The sequence below is a fragment of the Mizuhopecten yessoensis genome, unplaced genomic scaffold (genome assembly GCF_002113885.1).
Source record: "Mizuhopecten yessoensis strain PY_sf001 unplaced genomic scaffold, ASM211388v2 scaffold4443, whole genome shotgun sequence".
Lineage (NCBI taxonomy): Eukaryota > Metazoa > Mollusca > Bivalvia > Pectinida > Pectinidae > Mizuhopecten > Mizuhopecten yessoensis.
In genome coordinates, this window is record NW_018405549.1 from 10,516 (window position 1) to 33,745 (window position 23,230).

A 23,230-nucleotide genomic window follows, 5' to 3' on the forward strand; every position below is an offset into this window, starting at 1 on the left:
TGATTTGTTGTCACGTGTACCTCTATTGTAAGTATTGATTTGTTGTCACGTGTACCTCTATCGTAAGTATTGATTTGTTGTCACGTGTACCTCTATTGTAAGTATTTATTTGTTGTCACGTGTACCTCTATTTCAATTAAAAAATATTGTTTGGCGAATGATCAAATCTTTTTTTAGTCATGGTCATCCGTACTGTAAGTATTGTGTTTGTGATCTTTCGTTGATCACAGTCAATGCTAAAAATATCTATCCAGGAAAAGGCATACACTAACACAACAGATCAATTTCATATACGTAGGTTATTTACAAAGTTGATATCTATAATTTACGTATAATGCCTTACCCTGGTATTGCCCGTTAAAGCAGTAGAAAACTTCTTTCCCAATGGGGTCTCCTAAATATATAAACGTATTATGCTGTAGTCAATAGTCATTTTTATTCCGATTCTTAGTATTGTTTTGCTATCTCATATTTACGCCTCTGTTGTGTTGGTGTTCATGTGACAATAGTCACATTCTGCCTAAACACTTCCATTGGAAGCAGGGATTTGTTTTAATCATATCCTTAGATGTCAAATATACTTCTATTGTAAGNTCTATTGTAAGTATTGATTTGTTGTCACGTGTACCTCTATTGTAAGTATTGATTTGTTGTCACGTGTACCTCTAGTGTAAGTATTGATTTGTTGTCACGTGTACTTCTATTGTAAGTATTGATTTGTTGTCACGTGTACTTCTATTTCAATTATAAATATTGTTTGGCGAATGATCAAATATTTTTTTAGTCATGATCAAATATCAAATACTTCAAATATCTATCCAGGAAAAGGCATACACTAACACAACAGAACAATTTCATATACGTAGGTAATTTACAAAGTTGATATCTATAATTTACGTATAATGCCTTATCCTGGGATTGCCCGTTAAAGCCATAGAAAAACTTTTTTTCAAATGGGGTCTCCTAAATGTATAAACGTATTATATCACTTTAGTGTCTTTTATTCCGATTCTTAGTATTGTTTGTTATCACATATATATGCCTCTGTTGTGTTGGTGTTCATGTGACAATAGTCACATTCTGCCTAAACACTTCCATTGGAAGCAGGGATTTGTTTTAATCATATCCTTAGATGTCAAATATACTTCTATATTGTAAGCCTAGTTTGCTGTCGAACATCTGACAGTGGTCATCCTGAAATGACGTAGCATGAATTGTATTTGCAACTATTTTCTATGATGATATGTTAAGAGGTTCACAATAATTTTTGACGCCACGTATCATCTGAGATCAAATTGCCAGATCGTATTACATAATTGATTCTAAATTTTCGACATTATCCTGTTTCAGGGAGGACTAAAGGCCGTTATATGGACAGATGTGTTTCAAGCTGCTGTAATGTATACAGGGATGGCGGCTATACTTATAAAGGTAAGCTCCGTTATTTGAAAAATAGATACAGTGGTCGTAGCCATTTTGATAATGACGAGATTGCTGCTACCATCATTGATGCTCCGGGAGCTACGCCCCCTTGTGCTCTCTACACCCCTGGAATAGTTCATGGAAAAATGGCAAGCTAACTGAATGGTCTCATGTAAAACAAAACTGACTTATTGCTAGGCTGATACATGTCTTTTGAAGATTACCGAGGAGCGACAACCGACTTCAAAAGCAATCAATTTGACCGTTTCGCGTGATTTTGTGGATATATGTATCATCCACAATGTGGCGGGTTGGGACCCCTCAATTTTGCTATGACATATTCCAGGGTTACAGAGCATAGCCCTAGAGTATTTGGGATTGGGCAGCTTTATCTACAAAGGTAAGCTCCGATATGATGATGCTTGTTGTGCTAATATAAGAAGGCGACCTTATTTTCAATCAAAGGTGTGCATCTTAAGTTCATCATTGTAATGAAACCAGGATGGTAGCCATACTTATATGGACTTTGCAATCCATCCATACTCACTGTTGACTATAGGTTTAGATAGTTGATAGATGTTTCCCTTCTTCCTTTGTTTGGTTTTTGCTCTGGTGTTTGGCTCAAACAGCAATTGCTATCTTATTCGTTCGGACTTTGTAAATCAGCCATATTCATCAAGTTCACAACCGTTTATTCAATTTGGACTTCGCAACCAAACCATTGTTATCGAGGTCAGTTTTCTGAGTTTGGTTTGTATATAATCCAGCAATGCTTACAAATTTTAGCTTAATGAATTTGTTTAGACTTTGGAACCACTTCGTTTTTGACATTGCGATCAAGCTGTACCCATCACTGTTAGCTCCCTTGATACAGTCTGTGCGCTGTGATCCATATACTCTCTAAAGCCCACTAGAGCTTCATGGTAGATATGTATGTAACCGATTTGTGTTCATACCGGCATGGACATTGAAAAAAAAATGGCGTTCCATCCATGCATTTAGACTCTACATTTTTTTGTATTATTGACCTTTTTTCATTATTTAAGATTCTGTGTCGTCAGTGCAAACGTGATTCCGTGAACAGCATAACGTCAGCAATACGTTTTCCTTTTAACGGTTGTCTCATGTTATTTAAGGCGTAAAGAGAAGCTTCAAAACGACGCTGATGAAATTGCGTTCATAGCTTTATGAACGCAGTGTCTTCTATTAATGATTATAGAAGAACTTGGAGTAGAAATGTAAATATAATCTATGAATTATCTAGGTATGCTAGCAGATGACAATAATGAACCATACAAGGTCACTTGATCCGTGATCACACCATGTTTTCGTATAATGCAGGGTTCCATAGATGCAGGTGGTGTAAAGGAGACCTGGAGGATAGCCAATGAGAACGGACGCGTTAACTTGTTTAAGTAAGATTCCCTGTACATATATGTAGTGTCTTATAGAAGTTTCGCTAAAGCTCGTTTCATAAAAATCTAACGTAATGAAATGAAGGTTGAAATCCTCTGTATATCAATCATGACAGAGAGTAGATATGATTAGTGAAACACAGTAGATATAAATCATTACACACAATATCTATGAAAAAGACATACAGTATACATTGGTCCTTGTGAACCGTAAAAACCGGCTAATGTTAATTTAAAATAAAACACACTAAAGATAAAACAGGAAAGTTTCTTTGGACAAGAAAAAGCAAGATAATAATACCAAAATGTTAACGAACAGCAATTTGACCTCAAAATCAATAAAATAGGGGTAAACAATGAACAATGGAAAAAGTACACTGAAAACCTTAAAAACGTACGAGGGGAATAAGACTAGAAGATCTTGAAGGGAACTACTATGCGGAACCGTCACTTTATAATAACAACAATTAAGTTCCAGTGTTTTGCTTGCAATTGGACACATAGCCTTATACAGCATCATGCTCTGATAATATGTTTTTCCATTGTAGCTTTGATCCGGACCCAACAGTACGGCACACGTTTTGGAACTTATGTATTGGGTCTCTGATTCGAGGTTTCGGCTTTATGTTCAACCAGTCGACTATCCAGCGTATCAGTGCCACGCCCACTGTTAAGGACGCCAAAAGGTGTGACTTACTGTTGTGTTACTGTATAATGCTCTTTTTAATCTGTACTTTGATTGGGAGTAAGTGAAATTTATAATTGACCTCTTGCATATTATGGAATGATTCCGATCCGTATCGTCTCCTTTTATAATTTGCATATTGGTACATTTGTAGGATATCTATTTAATATCAACCACTTACCGATAGTATGACCTTTTGACCCGGTGTGACCCTCTAATCCCTCGTGTGTTTCTTGGGTATTAAACTACTGCGTTTGTTATCACAATCCTTTAAGCTCTATTACTTGTCATTGATTGCATAAAGGATACAGTCCCTTTGAATGTATTCTAAAATTCATAGAGACCTTGTAAGTCTCAAGTCATGAATGTAAACAATGTTCGTACCCGTCTACAAACAACGCGGTATCTGTTTACTTTAATGCATTATAACTGCTCACATTATGTTTCCAGATTGTAAAGCCGGGTTAGTGTTTTGGTCATTAACTTTAAATTTTGAAATAATATTTTCTTTCCAATTAAAAACTTCCGTGGTTCTTGTTCTCAGGTTTTCAAGACGAATCCCTTCCACGGTATATGATGTCTAAAGATGAAATGAATGTCACGTGAAGTGACATTTCAGCATTGAAATGTTAGAGAAATATGTAATTTTTTTCTTTGTTATGTGAATATGATCCTTTTTAATACAAGATTATGTATATAAACGTCACTGGTTCAAAGTTCATCCTGAAGTGTCATCTACAAGATGTATCTTCAGTCCAGTATGGTCAGCCAGGACAATGGAGTCATGTACACACTGGAGAGTCCCGCGTGTAGTAGTAAACTTTTGTAGACCGTTGACTGGTACAGGATCTATTTAAAACTTTAACAAGTCTGTAATGTAATAAATAACCTACCAATGTCTTGAATCACTTTCAGGTATAGTGGGTTTTTTCATTGTCTCTGACCTTCCAGATACTTTATGTGGTCATGTAAAATAACATTTATTGATAGATAGATATCTACCTGTACAATTGGTAATTTTGTACATCAACTCGTTCAACCATAAGGATCAAAGGCTATCGGAAACTGCAAAAAAAAAAGCTAGATAGTGCTGTTTCATGTTCTTAAATAAATTCATGTTAGCTATCTTAAAGAAACCAAAAGGACAATGACACATGAACTAGCGGACAGGACACTCACACTAACTTGCATACTTTTTATGACAACATTCTTAATGCTTATGGAATTGACGTTGAAACAAATATTTCATGAAAATACAGAGACATTCCGACGATATTGCTACATATATGGAATCGCCTTGCATTATCATAGTTAAGGCATCTGACATTCTGCTACCACTAGCCCTCCACCACTGGGTCTCGGGTTCGAGACCTACATGTACGTGGGGCAGTCGCCAGGTAGTGGCCGTAGGTCGGTGGTTTTTCTCGGGGAACTCCGGCTTTCCTCTACCACCAAAACCTGGCACGTCCTTAAAGTGACCATAGCTGTTAATAATGTATAACACTAACAAACCAAACCAAACCAAATCATTATCATGACTTTTTTATTTGATATAATATTTTATGTTCCCACAAGGATGCTGTTTATCACCGCCCCAGCCTTCAGTATCACCCTGACCTGTGCCGCTATAGAGGGAATTGTGGTTTACGCCTATTACCATACACTAGGGTGTGACCCACTTAAGTCAAAACAGATCAACAATCCCAACCAGGTTAGTTAAACACTGTAACTTATCTTTTATCTTAACCAAATATTTGCTAAATAGAAATAGTCTTTTAAAATCATTTATTTGACCAGTTTTAGAATATGCGTGTGAATTATGGGATGGTTGTACTAAATTTGAATCGTAAAAAGTTAGAGAAATCCAAAAGAACCTGCTCGTATTATAACAGGCCTTCGCCTCCTTCATATGCCAGTATCGAAGATTTACATTTTGAAACATGTTTAGAAACTCTTTTGAATCGTCGAAAACGTAGAAAACTCAATATTTAAACGATCTCCTGCCTCCTATTGCAGAAAATAACCGTTACACTCTTAGAAATTCCAGTGATTATAGAATTCCTCTATTTGGGCTTTATCTTACAAATCCCGTCTTTATACATTCCACTCTTCGTAGCTGGAACTCGCTAGACTCCTCAGTAGGATAGTTGCCTTCCATAGATTTATTTAAAAACTTTCTTACTTTAAATATACAACCACCCCCTCCTATCTACTTCAGTTGTGGAGAAAGAATGTTGAATATTATCCATACTAAACTGAGGCACAGGTATAGTTCCTTTAAGTATGACCTTTATAGAGTGAATCTTGTCGAAAGTCCAGGTTGCATCCGATGACATCCATGTGAGAATATGCCTTTCGCATCTTTGTTTTTGAGTGTCAGTTTTCTAGCAATAGATTTTGAACGGTGTTTTTTATGTTTGGTATTTGTGTCTGTGTGAATATTATATATATTTACTTCATGTTCATGCCTAATATCATTGTTGTCATGTTATTGTTAATGAATGACGGGAGAAGCCTATGATGGGTTGTAATAACTTTTGCCCAATCTCTTGTTCTAATTAATTGGCAATAATTATTTTTTATGTAAAAATCTTAACCTGGTAAGTAAACCAGTAACGTAGATGTTTTGTTAGTAAAAACATTTAAATCTACCATTATGATAAGTTAGAAAATATAAGCACTCACGGAAAAGGTAAGAGAAAAGTAGTAAGGTAAATAATTGAGTCGATAATGATGAGGTCAATTAACCAGAAAAGTTAAATCATATCATCATTCAGATCAAAACAGATCACCAACTCTAACCAGGTTAGTAAACCAGTTAGTTACATATATCTTTATTCATATAACCTGGTTAGTAAACCAGTTAAGTAAAAGACATCGTCAATTAAACCTTGGTAAATCTACCATTTAGTCAAGACATCCATCACTACGACAAGGGTAGGTTTAGTGTTATTTTGTTAAACGTCCCATCAACAGTAAAGGCCATTTAAGGGTGTGCCGACAATGTTAGATAACTAATAAATTAATTATATCATCGATCTTGTAGAGGTTAGTAAACCTACAAGTTAAAACATATAGTCAACCTAACCAGAGAATTAAATAAGTAAGTTTAAACATGTCGTCCTGACCTTGTCACCATGTAAGCCCGCAAATTAGTTAGGGAATACCGTCAATCGGAACAAGGTTAGCAAATATACACAAATGTTAACATATCTTCTCAATCCTGACTAGGTTAGTTATGGAGTAACTAAAACATAACTTCAATCATAACTAGGCCAGTGAACAAATAAGTAATTAACATCGTTAATCAACCTAGGCCAGGTGAGTAAACCAATAAAGTCTAAACAGATTGTCTTTTCCGACCAGGTAAAGTCAACCAATAAGTTAAACATAGTGTCGGTCTCAGAAAGGTAAATAAACCGACAGGTCCTGATTATGTAAGCAAACAAGAAAGTATACACAGCTTAATTTAACGTAAACCAATCTTTAAAACCAAAATTGGATCCAGACCGGTCACATTAGTATCGTTACGTAAAATTTACCTTGACTAGCGTTGTTGAGTGAATGTTACAAACAAATTACACCGGGTTTGAAGAGCCAGTGAATAACACAAACATAAATAATTCTGAATAACAAGCATGTATATTTGTATAAGTCAAACATTAATATTTGTCTATGGGTGGGAACCAGAATTCGTAGGCTAAGACTCCTCTACTCCGCTGTCTTTCTCCCAGATGAAAAAAAGGCTTGCTAAATTCATTACGTGATCTATGTTTCAATCCTTGTTCAGACCCAATACCGTTAGTTATTAAAGGTCTAGATCGGTATACCAAATCAGGGGAGTCTAGCGTCATCAACAAAATCAGGGTGTAAGAATCCGCCACCCGGCATACCCTTTTATTTATTTATTTTTGCTTATCTAGCCCGAGTGTCAATAATACTCCGAAACTAAAGCTGGCTTTGATTATTGGTAATGAAAGATGTTCATGACACGTTACCATAATGAACTGTTTCCTCGGTTACAGCTGATACCGTTTATGGTGATGGACATCTTCAAGAATCTTCCCGGCATGCCAGGCCTGTTCATTGCGTCATTGTTCAGTGCTTCTCTCAGGTGCACGTGCATGTGACGCAAGTCTTTGAAACATGATACTCTCTGGATTTGAAATCAATCATTGCTCCTTTACTTGTTTTTAAAAATTCTTGTAATTAAGGGATTTTTTTGCAACTCACCTTTTGTTTCGGCAGCAGTTTATATCAAATATGTGTCTTACACTCATCTTTCGGATATGAACTGTGACTTAAACAGGTCGCTTTCAAAACTTGTATGATTTTCTTTTTTACTTTTTCATTTGTAATTGCGAAGGACAATATTATTTCGGTAAATTTTACAATTGCTACGGGATGAGCCTATTGACGATACGTTTTAAGTACATTAGTAATGTATTATACTCGTGAGCTTCAAACGTGAAATTAATATACACTATTACCTTTGCGCTATAAATAAATCGTAACTTCTTTCTCTTCTTCAGCACCCTGTCTTCCGGTTTGAGTAGTATGTCTGCTCTCCTGTACACTGACGTCATAAAACCTCACACCAAACCAATGTCACAGTTCAAGGCCACTGTCATCGCTAAGCTAGCAGGTACGTCACATGACAATGAGAGGAACACAGTAAGGTTACATGTCATAGATCAGATCAAGGTAATCATCATAACGAGGCTATAAGTTATGTCACAGTTCGGACATCACCAAAGAATCACTATAATGTGTGAGGTAATACATTCTCAATTTAAAACAGTTCTGCTGTGTCGGGTGGCATACAACCTTAACTCTAAAACAAAGTACGGGTATATAAATAAGGAAGGATATGTCTGGGATATATCCTTAAATCTAACAAAAATCCTTAACTCTTAAATAAATACGGGTTTTATTTGTAAGGTAGGGTATTTCCTTAACTCTTACACACACATACGGGTATAGTGTGTAAGGTAGGATATATCCTTAACTGTTATGCAAATACGGGTACAATGTGTAAGGTAGGGTATATCCTTAACTCTTTCAAAAAACTTGGTATAATGTGTAAGGTAACAAATAGCCTTAACTCTAACACATATACGGGTATAATGTGTAAGGTAGGGTATAGCCTTAACTCTTTCAAAAAACTTGGTTTAATGTGTAAGGTAACATATAGCTTTAACTCTAACACAAATACGGGTATAATGTGTAAGGTAGGATATATCCTTAATTCTAACACAAATATGGGAATAATGTGTCAGGTAGGGTATAGCCTTAAATCTAACACAAATACGGGTATAATGTGTAAGGTAACATAAATCCTTAACTCTTACACAAAATACAGGTATAATGTTTAAGGTAACATGTAGCCTGAACTCTTACACAAATACGGGTATAATGTGTAAGGTAGGGTATATCCTTAATTCTAATACAGATACGGGCATAATGTGTACGGGAGGGTATAGCCTTACAAATACGGGTATAATGTGTAAGGGAGTGTATAGCCTTAAATCTAACACAAATACGGGTGTAATGTGTAAGGTAGGGTATATCCTTAATTCTAACACAAATACGGGCATAATGTGTAAGGGAATGTATAGCCTTAAATCTAACACAAAAACGGGTATAATGTGTTAGTAGGGTATGGCCTTAACTGTAACAAAAACACACCCCTGCAGGTCGGGGAGCGAGAAAGGAATATCGTAAGGGGCGACTTACGTGGGAATCCCTTGCAGAATTGGGGATTTGCTTTGTGCTCTCTACTTGAGAACACAAAAGCGACTAAATTAAATCTGCTGCACAAATTGAAATAGTTGGGATCTTAATATTTCTCTCTACTTCTAACTACCTTTTATTTCCTTGTGCCTTGCAATAACTCAGATTTGCTTTAATGTTGAGAGTTTGCCCAGGTGAGGAAGGCAAAGGGTTCAGTCCCCAGGCCGGGACATAACTCTAACCCTAATCACCAGCAGTATGTGAAAGAAATGATGAATCTTTAACTGTAATATAAATTACATATACAGTGTTAATAGCATTGAACAAGGAAATAGTACCTTCATGTCATAGCGTCTAGCGATAAAAGGAGATATAATTAGAAAATTGTTTGTAAAGCAGAAAGTATGACAAAGGCACTATATGATATCCTTCGTCAATTAAGGACTCATTGGTGGTGCTTCGGGTCAAACGAATTAAAACTGCTCTCTAACGTGTTCCTAAACAAATATAGAATACAGCAATAAAGGAACTACCTACGAAACCCATTATAACATAAAATTAAGAATACGAAATAAAGGGTTCTTTGAAAAAGCAGTTATAATAGAGCTGCTACGTCAAAGAAAAGCGAATCTTGGTCTGGTTGAAATAATAAAAAGATAAATATATATTTTCAAAAGATTTGAATGTTAGAAAGAAATATCACTTTATCATGATAAGTTCGGCATCAGCGAAATGGAAAAATACATGAAAGTGATCATTCATTTATTTACAATACCAACTATTACTGATATGTGCTGCAGTGTAATTAGATCTCTATCGTTAAAACGTTGGGCCTGAAGTAAGACCGTGGCCCTGTTAGATATAAATGACTGTCTGAAATCAACTGCCGAGTTCTGTACGTACAATAGGTAATTTTGACGAGTGGTACTGTAATTGAGCAAACCCGTGTCCAAACCACAGAACTATACATTATTTTATAAGTGGCGTTTTCTGTTTATTTCCAGTGGTATTCTTCGGCTGTTTGGCTGTTTGCGTGGCCTTTCTCATATCTTTGGTGGGAGGCAACTTGGTCCAGGTGATTATGGTTGTACAAATTGAAATAGAACATAAAACTTTTCTCCATAGTATTAGACAGAGAGAGCAATCTGTTCCAGCGGCAGATAAAGGAAACTATATGGATACGCCGCAGTGGCCCAGTTCTAAATCGAGATGATGGGGCTCATAGACTGACCAAGTATTAAACAAAGCGTAGCTGAATCGAGTCATTTCGGTACATATATAACAACTATTGCACAATACGCTTACAGCGTAGCCGAATCGACATCGATATGTGGACAACTCGTACACATTTTACACCTTTGTGTGCATACGCTTCACTGGACAAGTCATCGAAACATCGCATAGAAACACGTATTGGTTGTGTAACAAGAACTTTTCATAATATATAACATAAACCTGTTTGAAACTGTCTCATTCTTCATTGCGGATACATCTTTTGTTTAATTTTCTGTGTGTGAAAACGTTAATTTGTAATATACATGAAAAATTGCTTTAGCTAAGAACCAGAGGATTTTTTTATTCAAACTGATAGCTTGTCTTATTGCAAATGAATATTTTTTTTTTTATTTTTTTTTATTTTTTTTTATTTTAGACATTTTCATAACATAAATACGTAAACACCACATACACCCACATACATACAATTCCCATTTGCATGGTTTGTCTCTTGCATCGTCATCTCTTTAATCCTCATCCTCATCGTGACTGAATATCATCATCAGCCTTGTCACTCATCATCAATAGTAATACACCATTATCATCATTACCATTCTCATCTTAATACATTCTCATCTTAATACATCATCATCATCATCATCATCATCATCATCATCATCATCATTAATGTAAACTCGTCATTATTAATGCCTCTTCATCATCATCATCATCATTCTCCTATCAATCCATCATCATCATCATCATCATCATCATTCTCCTATCAATTCATCATCATCATCATCATCATCATCATCATCATCATCATCATCATCATCATCATCATCATCATCATCATCATCATCATCATCATCAACACCATCAATGTAAAATCATTATTATCNGATATTCATCCGGCAAACCTCGGGGACTGATAGTTCTCCGGCAAACCTCGGGGACTGATAGTTCTCCGGCAAATCTCGGGGACTGATAGTTCTCCGGCAAACCTCGGGGACTGATAATCCTATAGCAAACCTTGGGGACTGATAGTTCTCAAGTAAACCTCGGGGACTGATAATCCTCCAGTAAACCTCGGGGACTGATAGTTCTCCGGCAAATCTCGGGGACTGATAGTTCTCCGGAAAACCTCGGGGACTGATAATCCTCTAGCAAACCTCGGGGACTGATAGTTCTCAAGTAAACCTCGGGGACTGATAATCCTCCAGTAAACTTCGGGGACTGATAGTCCTCCAGCAAACCTCGGGGACAGATAGTCATCCGGCAAACCTTGGTAACAGATATTCATCCGGCAAACCTCGGGGACTGATAGTTCTCCGGCAAACCTCGGGGACTGATAGTTCTCCGGCAAATCTCGGGGACTGATAGTTCTCCGGCAAACCTCGGGGACTGATAATCCTATAGCAAACCTTGGGGACTGATAGTTCTCAAGTAAACCTCGGGGACTGATAATCCTCCAGTAAACCTCGGGGACTGATAGTTCTCCGGCAAATCTCGGGGACTGATAGTTCTCCGGAAAACCTCGGGGACTGATAATCCTCTAGCAAACCTCGGGGACTGATAGTTCTCAAGTAAACCTCGGGGACTGATAATCCTCCAGTAAACTTCGGGGACTGATAGTCCTCCAGCAAACCTCGGGGACAGATAGTCATCCGGCAAACCTTGGTAACAGATATTCATCCGGCAAACCTCGGGGACTGATAGTTCTCCGGCAAACCTCGGGGACTGATAGTTCTCCGGCAAATCTCGGGGACTGATAGTTCTCCGGCAAACCTCGGGGACTGATAATCCTATAGCAAACCTTGGGGACTGATAGTTCTCAAGTAAACCTCGGGGACTGATAATCCTCCAGTAAACCTCGGGGACTGATAGTTCTCCGGCAAATCTCGGGGACTGATAGTTCTCCGGAAAACCTCGGGGACTGATAATCCTCTAGCAAACCTCGGGGACTGATAGTTCTCAAGTAAACCTCGGGGACTGATAATCCTCCAGTAAACTTCGGGGACTGATAGTCCTCCAGCAAACCTCGGGGACAGATAGTCATCCGGCAAACCTTGGTAACAGATATTCATCCGGCAAACCTCGGGGACTGATAGTTCTCCGGCAAACCTCGGGGACTGATAGTTCTCCGGCAAATCTCGGGGACTGATAGTTCTCCGGCAAACCTCGGGGACTGATAATCCTATAGCAAACCTTGGGGACTGATAGTTCTCAAGTAAACCTCGGGGACTGATAATCCTCCAGTAAACCTCGGGGACTGATAGTTCTCCGGCAAATCTCGGGGACTGATAGTTCTCCGGAAAACCTCGGGGACTGATAATCCTCTAGCAAACCTCGGGGACTGATAGTTCTCAAGTAAACCTCGGGGACTGATAATCCTCCAGTAAACTTCGGGGACTGATAGTCCTCCAGCAAACCTCGGGGACAGATAGTCATCCGGCAAACCTTGGTAACAGATATTCATCCGGCAAACCTCGGGGACTGATAGTTCTCCGGCAAACCTCGGGGACTGATAGTTCTCCGGCAAATCTCGGGGACTGATAGTTCTCCGGCAAACCTCGGGGACTGATAATCCTATAGCAAACCTTGGGGACTGATAGTTCTCAAGTAAACCTCGGGGACTGATAATCCTCCAGTAAACCTCGGGGACTGATAGTTCTCCGGCAAATCTCGGGGACTGATAGTTCTCCGGAAAACCTCGGGGACTGATAATCCTCTAGCAAACCTCGGGGACTGATAGTTCTCAAGTAAACCTCGGGGACTGATAATCCTCCAGTAAACTTCGGGGACTGATAGTCCTCCAGCAAACCTCGGGGACAGATAGTCATCCGGCAAACCTTGGTAACAGATATTCATCCGGCAAACCTCGGGGACTGATAGTTCTCCGGCAAACCTCGGGGACTGATAGTTCTCCGGCAAATCTCGGGGACTGATAGTTCTCCGGCAAACCTCGGGGACTGATAATCCTATAGCAAACCTTGGGGACTGATAGTTCTCAAGTAAACCTCGGGGACTGATAATCCTCCAGTAAACCTCGGGGACTGATAGTTCTCCGGCAAATCTCGGGGACTGATAGTTCTCCGGAAAACCTCGGGGACTGATAATCCTCTAGCAAACCTCGGGGACTGATAGTTCTCAAGTAAACCTCGGGGACTGATAATCCTCCAGTAAACTTCGGGGACTGATAGTCCTCCAGCAAACCTCGGGGACAGATAGTCATCCGGCAAACCTTGGTAACAGATAGTCATCAGGCAAACCTCGGGGACTGATAGTTCTCCGGCAAACCTCGGGGACTGATAGTTCTCCGGCAAATCTCGGGGACTGAAAGTTCTCTGGCAAACCTCGGGGACTGATAATCCTCCAGTAAACCTCGTGACTGATATTTCTCCTGTAAACCTCGGGGACTGATAATCCTCCAGTAAACCTCGGGGACTGATAATCCTCCAGTAAACCTCGGGGACTGATAATCTTAAAGCAAACCTCGTGACTGGTAATCCTCCAGTAAACTTCGGGGACTGATAATCCTCCAGTAAACCTCGGGGCTGATAATCCTCCAGTAAACCTCGGGAACTGATAATCCTCCAGTAAACCTCGGGGACTGATAATCTTAAAGCAAACTTCGGGACTGATAATCCTCCAGTAAACTTCGGGGACTGATAATCCACCGGTAAACCTCAGGGACTGATCGCGGGGACTGATGTCGGGGACTGATAATCCTCCAGTAAACCTCGGGACTGATTTTTCTCCTGTAAACCTCGGAGACTAATAATCCTCCAGTAAACCTCGGGGACGGATAATCCTCCAGTAAACCTCGGGTACTGATAATCCTATAGCAAACCTTGTGACTGATAATCCTCCAGTAAACTTCGGGGACTGATAATCCTCCAGTGTAATCTCGGGGCTGATAATCCTCAAGTGAACCTCGGGGACTGATAATCCTCCAGTAAACCTTGAGGACTGATAATCCTCCAGTAAACCTCGAGGACTGATTATTCTCCAGTAAACCTCGGGGCTGATAATCCTCCAGTAACCTCAGGACTGATAATCCTCCAGTAAACCTCGGGACTGATATTTCTCCTGTAAACCTCAGGGACTGATAATCCTCCAGTAAACCTCGGGGGCGGATAATCCTCCAGTAAACCTCAGGGACTGATAATCCTATAGCAAACCTCGTGACTGATAATCCCCCAGTAAACTTCGGGGACTGATAATCCTCCAGTAAACCTCGGGGCTGATAATCCTCCAGTAAACCTCGGGGGCGGATAATCCTCCAGTAAACCTCAGGGACTGATAATCCTATAGCAAACCTCGTGACTGATAATCCCCCAGTAAACTTCGGGGACTGATAATCCTCCAGTAAACCTCGGGGACTGATAATCCTACAGTAAACCTCGGGGACTGATAATCCTCCAGTAAACCTCGGGGCTGATAATCCTCCAGTAAACCTCGGGGGCTGATAATCCTCCAGTTAACCTTGGGGACTGATAATCCTCCAGTAAACCTCGGGGACTGATAATCCTTTAGCAAACCTCGGGGACTGATAATCCTCCAGTAAACCCTTGGGACTGATAATCCTATAGCAAACCTCGGGGCTGATAATCCTCCAGTAGACCTCGGGGACTAATAATCCTCCAGTAAACCTCGGGGACTGATTATTCTCCAGTAAACCTCGGGGCTGATAATCCTCCAGTAAACCTCGGGGACTGATAATCCTCCAGTAAACCTCGGGGACTGATAATCCTTTAGCAAACCTCGGGGCTGATATTCCTCCAGTAAACCTCGGGGACTGATAATCCTCCAGTAAACCTCGGGGACTAAAAATCCTCCAGTAAACCTCGGGGACTGATAATCCTTTAGCAAACCTCGGGGCTGATATTCCTCCAGTAAACCTCGGGGACTGATAATCCTCCAGTAAACCTCGGGGACTAATAATCCTCCAGTAAACCTCGGGGACTGATAATCCTTTAGCAAACCTCGGGGCTGATATTCCTCCAGTAAACCTCGGGGACTGATAATCCTCCAGTAAACCTCGGGGACTAAAAATCCTCCAGTAAACCTCGGGGACTGATTATTCTCCAGTAAACATCGGGGCTGATAGTCCTCCAGTAAATCTCGGGACTGATAATCCTCTAGCAACCTCAGGGACTGAGGATCCCATAGCAAATCTAGGAACTGATAATCATCCAGTAAACCTTGGGGCTGATAATCCTCCAGTAAACCTCGGGGACTGATAATCTTCCAATAAACCTCGGAGACTAATTATCCTCCAGTAAACCTCGGGACTCCAGTAAACCTGATAATCCTCCAGTAAACCTCGGGACTGATAATCCTCCAGTAAACCTCGGGACTGATAATCCTCTAGCAACCTTAGGGACTGAGGATCCTATAGCAAATTTAGGAACTGATAATACTCCAGTAAACTTCGGGGACTGATAATCCTCCAGTAAACCTCGGGACTAATAATCCTCCAGTAAACCTCGAGACTGATTATCCTCCAGTAATCCTCGGGACTGATTATTCTCCAGCAAAACTCGCGGACTAATATTCCTATAGCAAAACTCGGGGACTAATATTTCTATAGCAAACCTCGGGGACTGATAATTCTCCAGTAACCCTCGGGGACTGATAGTCCTCCAGTAAACCTCGGGACTGATTATCCTCCAGTAAACCTAGGGGACTCATTCCACCCGGTCACATCATTTTAATTGCTGAGCGTTAAAGGAGTAAGGAACTACCACTTTAAAGGACGTTGGTATGTCCAGGTCTGCTGACAGAACCCATTGCATTCCTTACATAAGTAAATATTCTAATAAAAATACAAATTAAGATAGGACAGGACCATATAAGATCCCAGCCCTCGCCATTGGGTGTGTTATAACCATTAACGTTTCCAAGTAGCCGTTATACGCTGGTCCCTTACTCTCGACAAACTTGGTGTGGTTAAATCTATCCAGCATTGCGCTCAGGTTGCCCGAAACACGCAAACTTTCTCACAGCAATACTTAGGTATAATAACGTATCTGTGTACGTCTTTATACTGAATCAGGCCTGGAAGATGTGAAGCTGCTAAATGCAACTGTAAATGTGCAGTGGTCTATATAGTGTTATTCCCTAATATGCATTGGAAGAGATTTTAACCGATCAGGGATAAAAACGTCAGATAACAGACCGCGTGTGATGTTCTCATTTCAATTGCCTAATACAAAGGACTAGAACAGCTAATCAAAGAGTCGTTCAGAAGGAACGCCCAAAACTAATTAATGTCCCTTAGCCTACGAGTTTTTTCCTAACGTTCAGGCCTCAGACCACAGAGACCCGATCCTCTGTTCCAGTTGGTATGTTTGGACCTTTCCTGGTGTGTAGATTGTAATATTAGACGTTTTATGGGTTTAGAGAAATGCCACCTCTTACGGTGGCATATCGAAAGGGATGGAGAACTCTCGATGTCAAAACAATCGACTCTCTTTTCTCACACTCATCGAAAATCACATTTCCACTGGATGTACAGATACTTCCAGGTATCGCTGGAAAGATTTGTCATTTTTCTCCCATAAACCTCCTACCTCCACGTAAAATGTGTCCTCCTTTCACAGACATAACATCCTTAATCATGGGATTGGCGTCACGCTCGAGTGAACATCATCCTGTACTGTAGGCTGTTACTTTGGTGAATCTGTATATAGATTTCTCGATATATATTGACCAGCCAGCGAGACTGGAAGTGCTCTCTCGACCATGACGTAACTGGATAATTTTCTACAATTCAAATATTAAGTATTTACATTTACACTGGATTGGGTAATCAAACTATTATTGATGCACATTTAGTGATATCGCCGCTTCAATATCTACCGAATCGACCTTGGCCATACCGAAACGAATTCCACACCGGATATCAGGCAAATGTTCCGTTTGCTTCACGGTGGATTTAACAACGCAAAATAAGTGGTTTTACAATATCCCTTATCTATATCTATTTTCAGAGAAGGTATCGCAAAGTTATACACAATATCCTACTTATGGTTGAGTGTTATTGGCATCTTGACTGTCTTCATATTTGGAGCCATCTTCAGTCTAATGACAGGTAGGTCATCGTCCTGATCAGGTACAAACATGTACAGGTACATCAATGTACATTATCAGTATAAATAGGTATGTTATCACTCTGTACAGTTACGTCATTACTCTGTACAGTTACGTCATTACTCTGTACAGTAACGTCATCTCTCTGAACAGTTACGTCATCTCTGAACAGTTACGTCATCTCTCTGAACAGTTACGTCATCTCTCTGAACAGTTACGTCATCTCTCTGTATGGTTACGTCATTACGCTGTACAGTAACGTCATCTCTCTGAACAGTAACGTCATCTCTCTGAACAGTTACTTCATCTCTCTAAACAGTTACGTCATCTCTCTGAACAGTTACGTCATCTCTCTGAACAGTTACGTCATCTCTCTGCACAGGTTACGTCGTCTCTCTGTATGGTTACGTCATTACGCTGTACAGTGACGTTATCGCTGTGTACAGTATTGTCATAATACAGTACAGTTACATCATAACTATGTATAGTTACGTCTTCACTCTGAGCAGTTACGTAATCAATATGTACAGATAGATAATTAATCAGTACAGGTAAGTCATCACCTGGTACATATATGTCATCTGTCAGTACAGTTAAGTTATCAGTCTGTATACATAAGTAACACATCTGTCTCCACAGATAAGTCATTTGTCTGTATAGTTACATCATCATTCTGTACATATACGCCACCACTCATATACTTACGTCATCATTATAACCGATGCGTCATCACTCTGTCAGTAACGTCATCACTCTGTCAGTAACGTCATCACTCTACCAGTAACGTCATCACTCTGGCAGTAACGTCATCACTCTGTCAGTAACGTCATCACTCTGTTAGTAACGTCACCACTCTGTCAGTAACGTCATCACTCTGTTAGTAACGTCACCACTCTGTCAGTAACGTCACCACTCTACCAGTAACGTCATCACTCTATCAGTAACGTCATCACTCTGTCAGTAACGTCATCACTCTACCAGTAACTTCATCAGTCTGTACAGGGAAGTCATTACTGTACAATAACGTTAGTCATGATTCGACGGACACACGAGGTTAATAGAGTTCTATATAACATATTTACATTTCTAATGAACTGGAATCAAGATGTCTATAAAAAACATTTTAAAGGTTTCTTTTCAATGAACTATCAAGTTGGCTTATGAATACATCAGCATGTTATCAACCTGATTACTCTGTAATTCCACGGAGCTTGGGAAGTAGTCCTATTAATAGATTGTTCTCAATTTGTTGGGTGTTTTTTTTTGGTCAGAATTAATTTTTAAAAAAATCGATCCAATCAATGCAAACAAGTTATTCATTACCAGGATGACGTCTCACAGTGAGTGAAGTCTTCATAAGCATCAGTATCTTCCGTGGTGTTAGACTTGATTGATATTTTAGAAATAATCCAAAAAATATCAATATCGCACTGAATGTAAACATAAGGAAAGAATCCTGTTTTAGGTGTATGGGGTAAACACCTTAAACATTGTCTTGAGACAAATCCAATATGAACTGCTTCGCAGTGCCAAAAAGGTGTCTCAAGACCTATAGAGGTTGAAATCCCATAAACCTCAATAAAACAGGATTCAATCCTTAAATATCCAATTAAAAAATGGATTTCAAATAATTCTGATTGCAAAAAAATGTGTTGACAACACAGAACAATATAAACTAGCATCATTTATGTTTGTTATGCTTATAGGACCTATGAAACCGGAGGATGCCAATCCAATATACTTGGTATCGTTTGCGGATAAGGTCATGTGCTATCTCCCCTTGTCTTGGAGGAAGCGGCTCCGACTCGGCGTCGACTTTGAACAGGCTGAAAAGGTAACGCTTTTAAGTTTGTTTGGGGTTTTTGGGTTTTTTTAAAATTTATTTTTTGAGAAATTAATTTACTCCTGGTGCATTTATTCTGTGATCCTTTGAAAATATGTTATCGAAATGGATATCGCAGGAATATGTCTGAAATTGTTTTTATATTGTTTTGTAGTTTCACGATGCGGCTGCCGAGCTCGACGAGTTCGTGTTGAAAACAGAGAAAGAGGGTATGGAGGTTACGTATGCTGAACCTGTTATCTCCCCTGTAAAAGGGAACGTCCCGGATGTAAATATCAAGTTAACGATTAAAGACGAGGAACATGTCGCTGCAAATGGAGATACCGAAGCACATATAGAGACTATCAACGAGGTAGTCGCAAAAGGTCACGAAACAGAAGTGGAGGGGATAAAAACTGTTAAACAAAGTTGATTTTTTTAAAATTGTTGAATGGTGAGATCATGTGAAAAGAATTCGTTTCTACCATTGTTTCGGAAAACATACTTATGTATAGATTGTTTTAAAATGAGTTGCATTATAGAGAATTTCATTTTCATCTATAAATAAAATATTTTGAATTAGATATATATTATATCAATAACTTTCTGCTAAAATGTTAGCAGTGTAGTTTCTATTTTATTTGGTTTTGTAAATGTCAATAAAAAAATTGAACACACGTTTTTTGCACTAACTCAATAGCGCTTTGAGCACACATTCTTGAGTGACAAAATCTAGGCCTTGTAGTTATTACGAAGTGGTATTTTAATTACTTAAGACGTTTTATGCTTTGACTCTGAACGTGGGTCATTGTGACTTGGTTTAACTATTCCAATAAGCCAGCTTCTACAACAAACAAACAAAGGCAGAAATATTTTATAGATATGGTTTTGTAGGGAGAAAAAGTATAAGAAAAAGTTAAGAAGGACGGACGACGACTAAATGGACAGAGCATTTTTGCCAGATGAGATCATAACTGTTAAAGAGGGTGGTCGAATGGCGCAGTGGTTAGCCATTCATTAAGACAGTTGGGGTTTGTGACCTCGATTGAATTTGAGAATGTATGAAGTCACCAGCCAGACTACAAGGATTTTCTGCGGTTTCCTTTCTTATTAAGGTTAAAACACTTTTTCAATTATTAGCACATATATATTATATAAACACGTGTATCAGACTGAAGTCGACTGAACAGGACGGATAAATGTTGACACACTCCGTATCCTACACCAGAAGTCTGTCAAAGCTAACATACAAATTGTACCACCGTACTTCAGATACAAAAGAAGCTCAAATATTTCGTACAAGTATTTAAAAACGATTGCCTACACGCTTTAGATATGAATTACTATGACAACAGAATATTCTGCCTTCAGCATGTTCTTGTTCTACATCTTCTCTAGCCAAAAATGGTTCAGCTGGACATGTAATGATTTAAATACCTACGAGAATTGGACAATTAGTCAATGGTGATATTAAAATATCAATAATGTGAAGTTACGAGATCTTCCTTGAAAGTTCTAAAGTATCGAGAAACCTCTACTTTCAATTGGAATGAAAATGTACAAGATAGTGACTGTTTCTGCGTGAACTAAATCAAAAATAGGAAAAAATGAGTTAATTCTATCAGGTTTATCATTAAACAAAAGAACCGCGGGGCGGAACAATATACGCCCATCGAATGCCATATAGTGTTATATACTTTCTTACATTGAAACAAGATCTGCATCATTCTAAGAGTGGTTAGCTGACATGCTACAAAAAATGTAGGAGAAAATCTCCGGACAAAAAATCAAATACTGAAATAAACAAAGGGCATTCATTTTTGCAAAAATCGTCGAATCAAAATTCTTTTACGGGAGACACAATTTCATATCATGATTATAATGTATACCAAGTTTCAAAGAAATCCATCAAAAAATGTAGGACGAGATCTCCGGACAAAATATCAAATACTGAAATAAACAAAGGGCAATAACTTTTGAAAAATTGTCGCATCAAGAATCTTTTCAGGGAGACACAACTTCATATCATGATGATAATGTATACAAAGAGATCGGTCGAAAAATGTAGGAGATTGCCGGACAAACAAAAGTTTACGCCGGACGGACGGACAGACAACGCCATACCATAATACTCCCGTCAAATTTGACGGGCGTATAAAAAGAATTAGAAGCTTGAAATTTGGATAAGTCTGAATTTCTTACGTGCGATGTCGAAAACAATGAAGTGTGTCGCCTGAGAAAGCAATTGTAAAATTGGTATGTTTCCTGCTTGAAAACGAAACAAGCTTGCTTGATAACAAAGAAATCCTACTTTAATTTTTCAATTTTGGCTTATCATGCTTCTTTACTTTCTTACCAGCTTTTCGAAAACCCATTGCCTCTTTTGTATTGTATACCAAAAGTTCCTCAAAATCTACTTAGACAACGTTTTATTGCTGGCTGCTAAACTAAACCGTTATCATTTGTTTTACGTAAAGCGACATTAGTAACTGCAGAGGTGGAATTAATGGCATGTAGATTGTAAAGACCACATCCGAATATTGTTTAAGCTTAAGCATCTCCTCTTTTTGCAAGATTTCTTTGTATCAGTACATTTGCCATTTTCAAACTCAACATAGAACTTAGTGCACGCCTTCATTCTTTTATAATGAGTCTTTTCTTTTCAAAGAAAGGCAAGCGGCAATATCAATATATAGTAATAATCTATTTTGAAGTGAAATTGACCAGATAAGTATGGCTATTTTTACCGATGGGGCAGAAAAGAAATCGATAGACGTTTAACCTTCTGACACACCTGGTCGTTTTCTCTTTGGAACTTTTTCAATGTTTCCATGTCAATCTTTTTCTTTGTTTGTAAATGGCTGAAGTTTTATCGGCATTTTTTTTTCAACAATCTGTCGCCGCTGTTGATCTGTTTTTAAGCTTTTACATTTTTCTCGATCATCGGTCTGCCTGCCTGTCGACCACGTTTTAGCATGGACATCGCCATTTATCGTACGTGTCTGCGCAAGCTTAACATTATGCAAAATATCGAATTCTTTACTGCACGTCAAAAAATATGAAAAACAACTGTTGGTTGCTTTCAACATTCCGGCATTTCATAACAAACGAAAGTATGACAATACATTTTCATGTATAATCGTGACAGGCTCATTTTCTCATAATTAAATATTCCAGCTTAGCATGCTTATGGAATTTACATGTCATAGTCAAAAAAATATTCAACAGTTGGAGACGGGTTGTGATGTCTTTTTTTCAAATATAATGTACTCTATAATTATATCAATTATATCTCCTTATTATCGAGGACGGATTTAGCTGAAAGTATATATCAAAGTGTAAAATTGATCATATGAAATGAAAATCCTAACCGGTAAACCAACGATATAATAATTCTAAATGTCTTTTGTTACGAACATTCGGATTAACCTCAGACAGACTATTGAATCACGTGTAGCTATACAAACTCAAAGGATCGTTATAAAGTGTTGAATTGACAGTAAAATTTAATGGAATATTGGAATGTGTGCTAAAACCCTATAATGATAAATACTTCAAAAGAGTCCGTATCTCGTATGTCTTGAAAAAGGAACCGACAATTCGACTTCATTTTGTCCACACTGTCGACATAATTTAGTGTTCTAATATATACATTCTGTTTCATTGATCCCAATGTTCTCGACGATATTTATGTTGAGTTAAATATATATATTATGTTTCATACTCTTTAAAGTAGTAATTGAAACTCAGTTCTTACAATTCAACTTATAACAGCAGACGTATATTGTATACAATAATTCTTTGATATTGTCCTCACAGATTCTGATGTAAAAATGAGTC

At 38.7% G+C, this 23,230-nt stretch overlaps 1 protein-coding gene across 1 annotated transcript in view; it reads left to right on the top strand.

The window, feature by feature from the left end:
• LOC110449044 (sodium-dependent multivitamin transporter-like) overlaps window positions 1–20,062 on the top strand; it is a 25,765-nt gene extending 5,703 nt beyond the window's left edge. Inside the window, exons 5-15 of the mRNA XM_021495616.1 lie at window positions 1,351–1,431; window positions 2,764–2,837; window positions 3,386–3,523; window positions 5,098–5,233; window positions 7,548–7,636; window positions 8,055–8,167; window positions 10,260–10,330; window positions 16,879–17,054; window positions 17,469–17,569; window positions 19,275–19,402; window positions 19,566–20,062. Of these exons, the coding sequence (XP_021351291.1) occupies window positions 1,351–1,431; window positions 2,764–2,837; window positions 3,386–3,523; window positions 5,098–5,233; window positions 7,548–7,636; window positions 8,055–8,167; window positions 10,260–10,330; window positions 16,879–17,054; window positions 17,469–17,569; window positions 19,275–19,402; window positions 19,566–19,823 (1,365 nt within the window). The 3' untranslated portion in view covers window positions 19,824–20,062. The remainder of the gene's footprint in view (window positions 1–1,350; window positions 1,432–2,763; window positions 2,838–3,385; window positions 3,524–5,097; window positions 5,234–7,547; window positions 7,637–8,054; window positions 8,168–10,259; window positions 10,331–16,878; window positions 17,055–17,468; window positions 17,570–19,274; window positions 19,403–19,565) is intronic.
• Window positions 20,063–23,230: the final 3,168 nt, after the last annotated feature.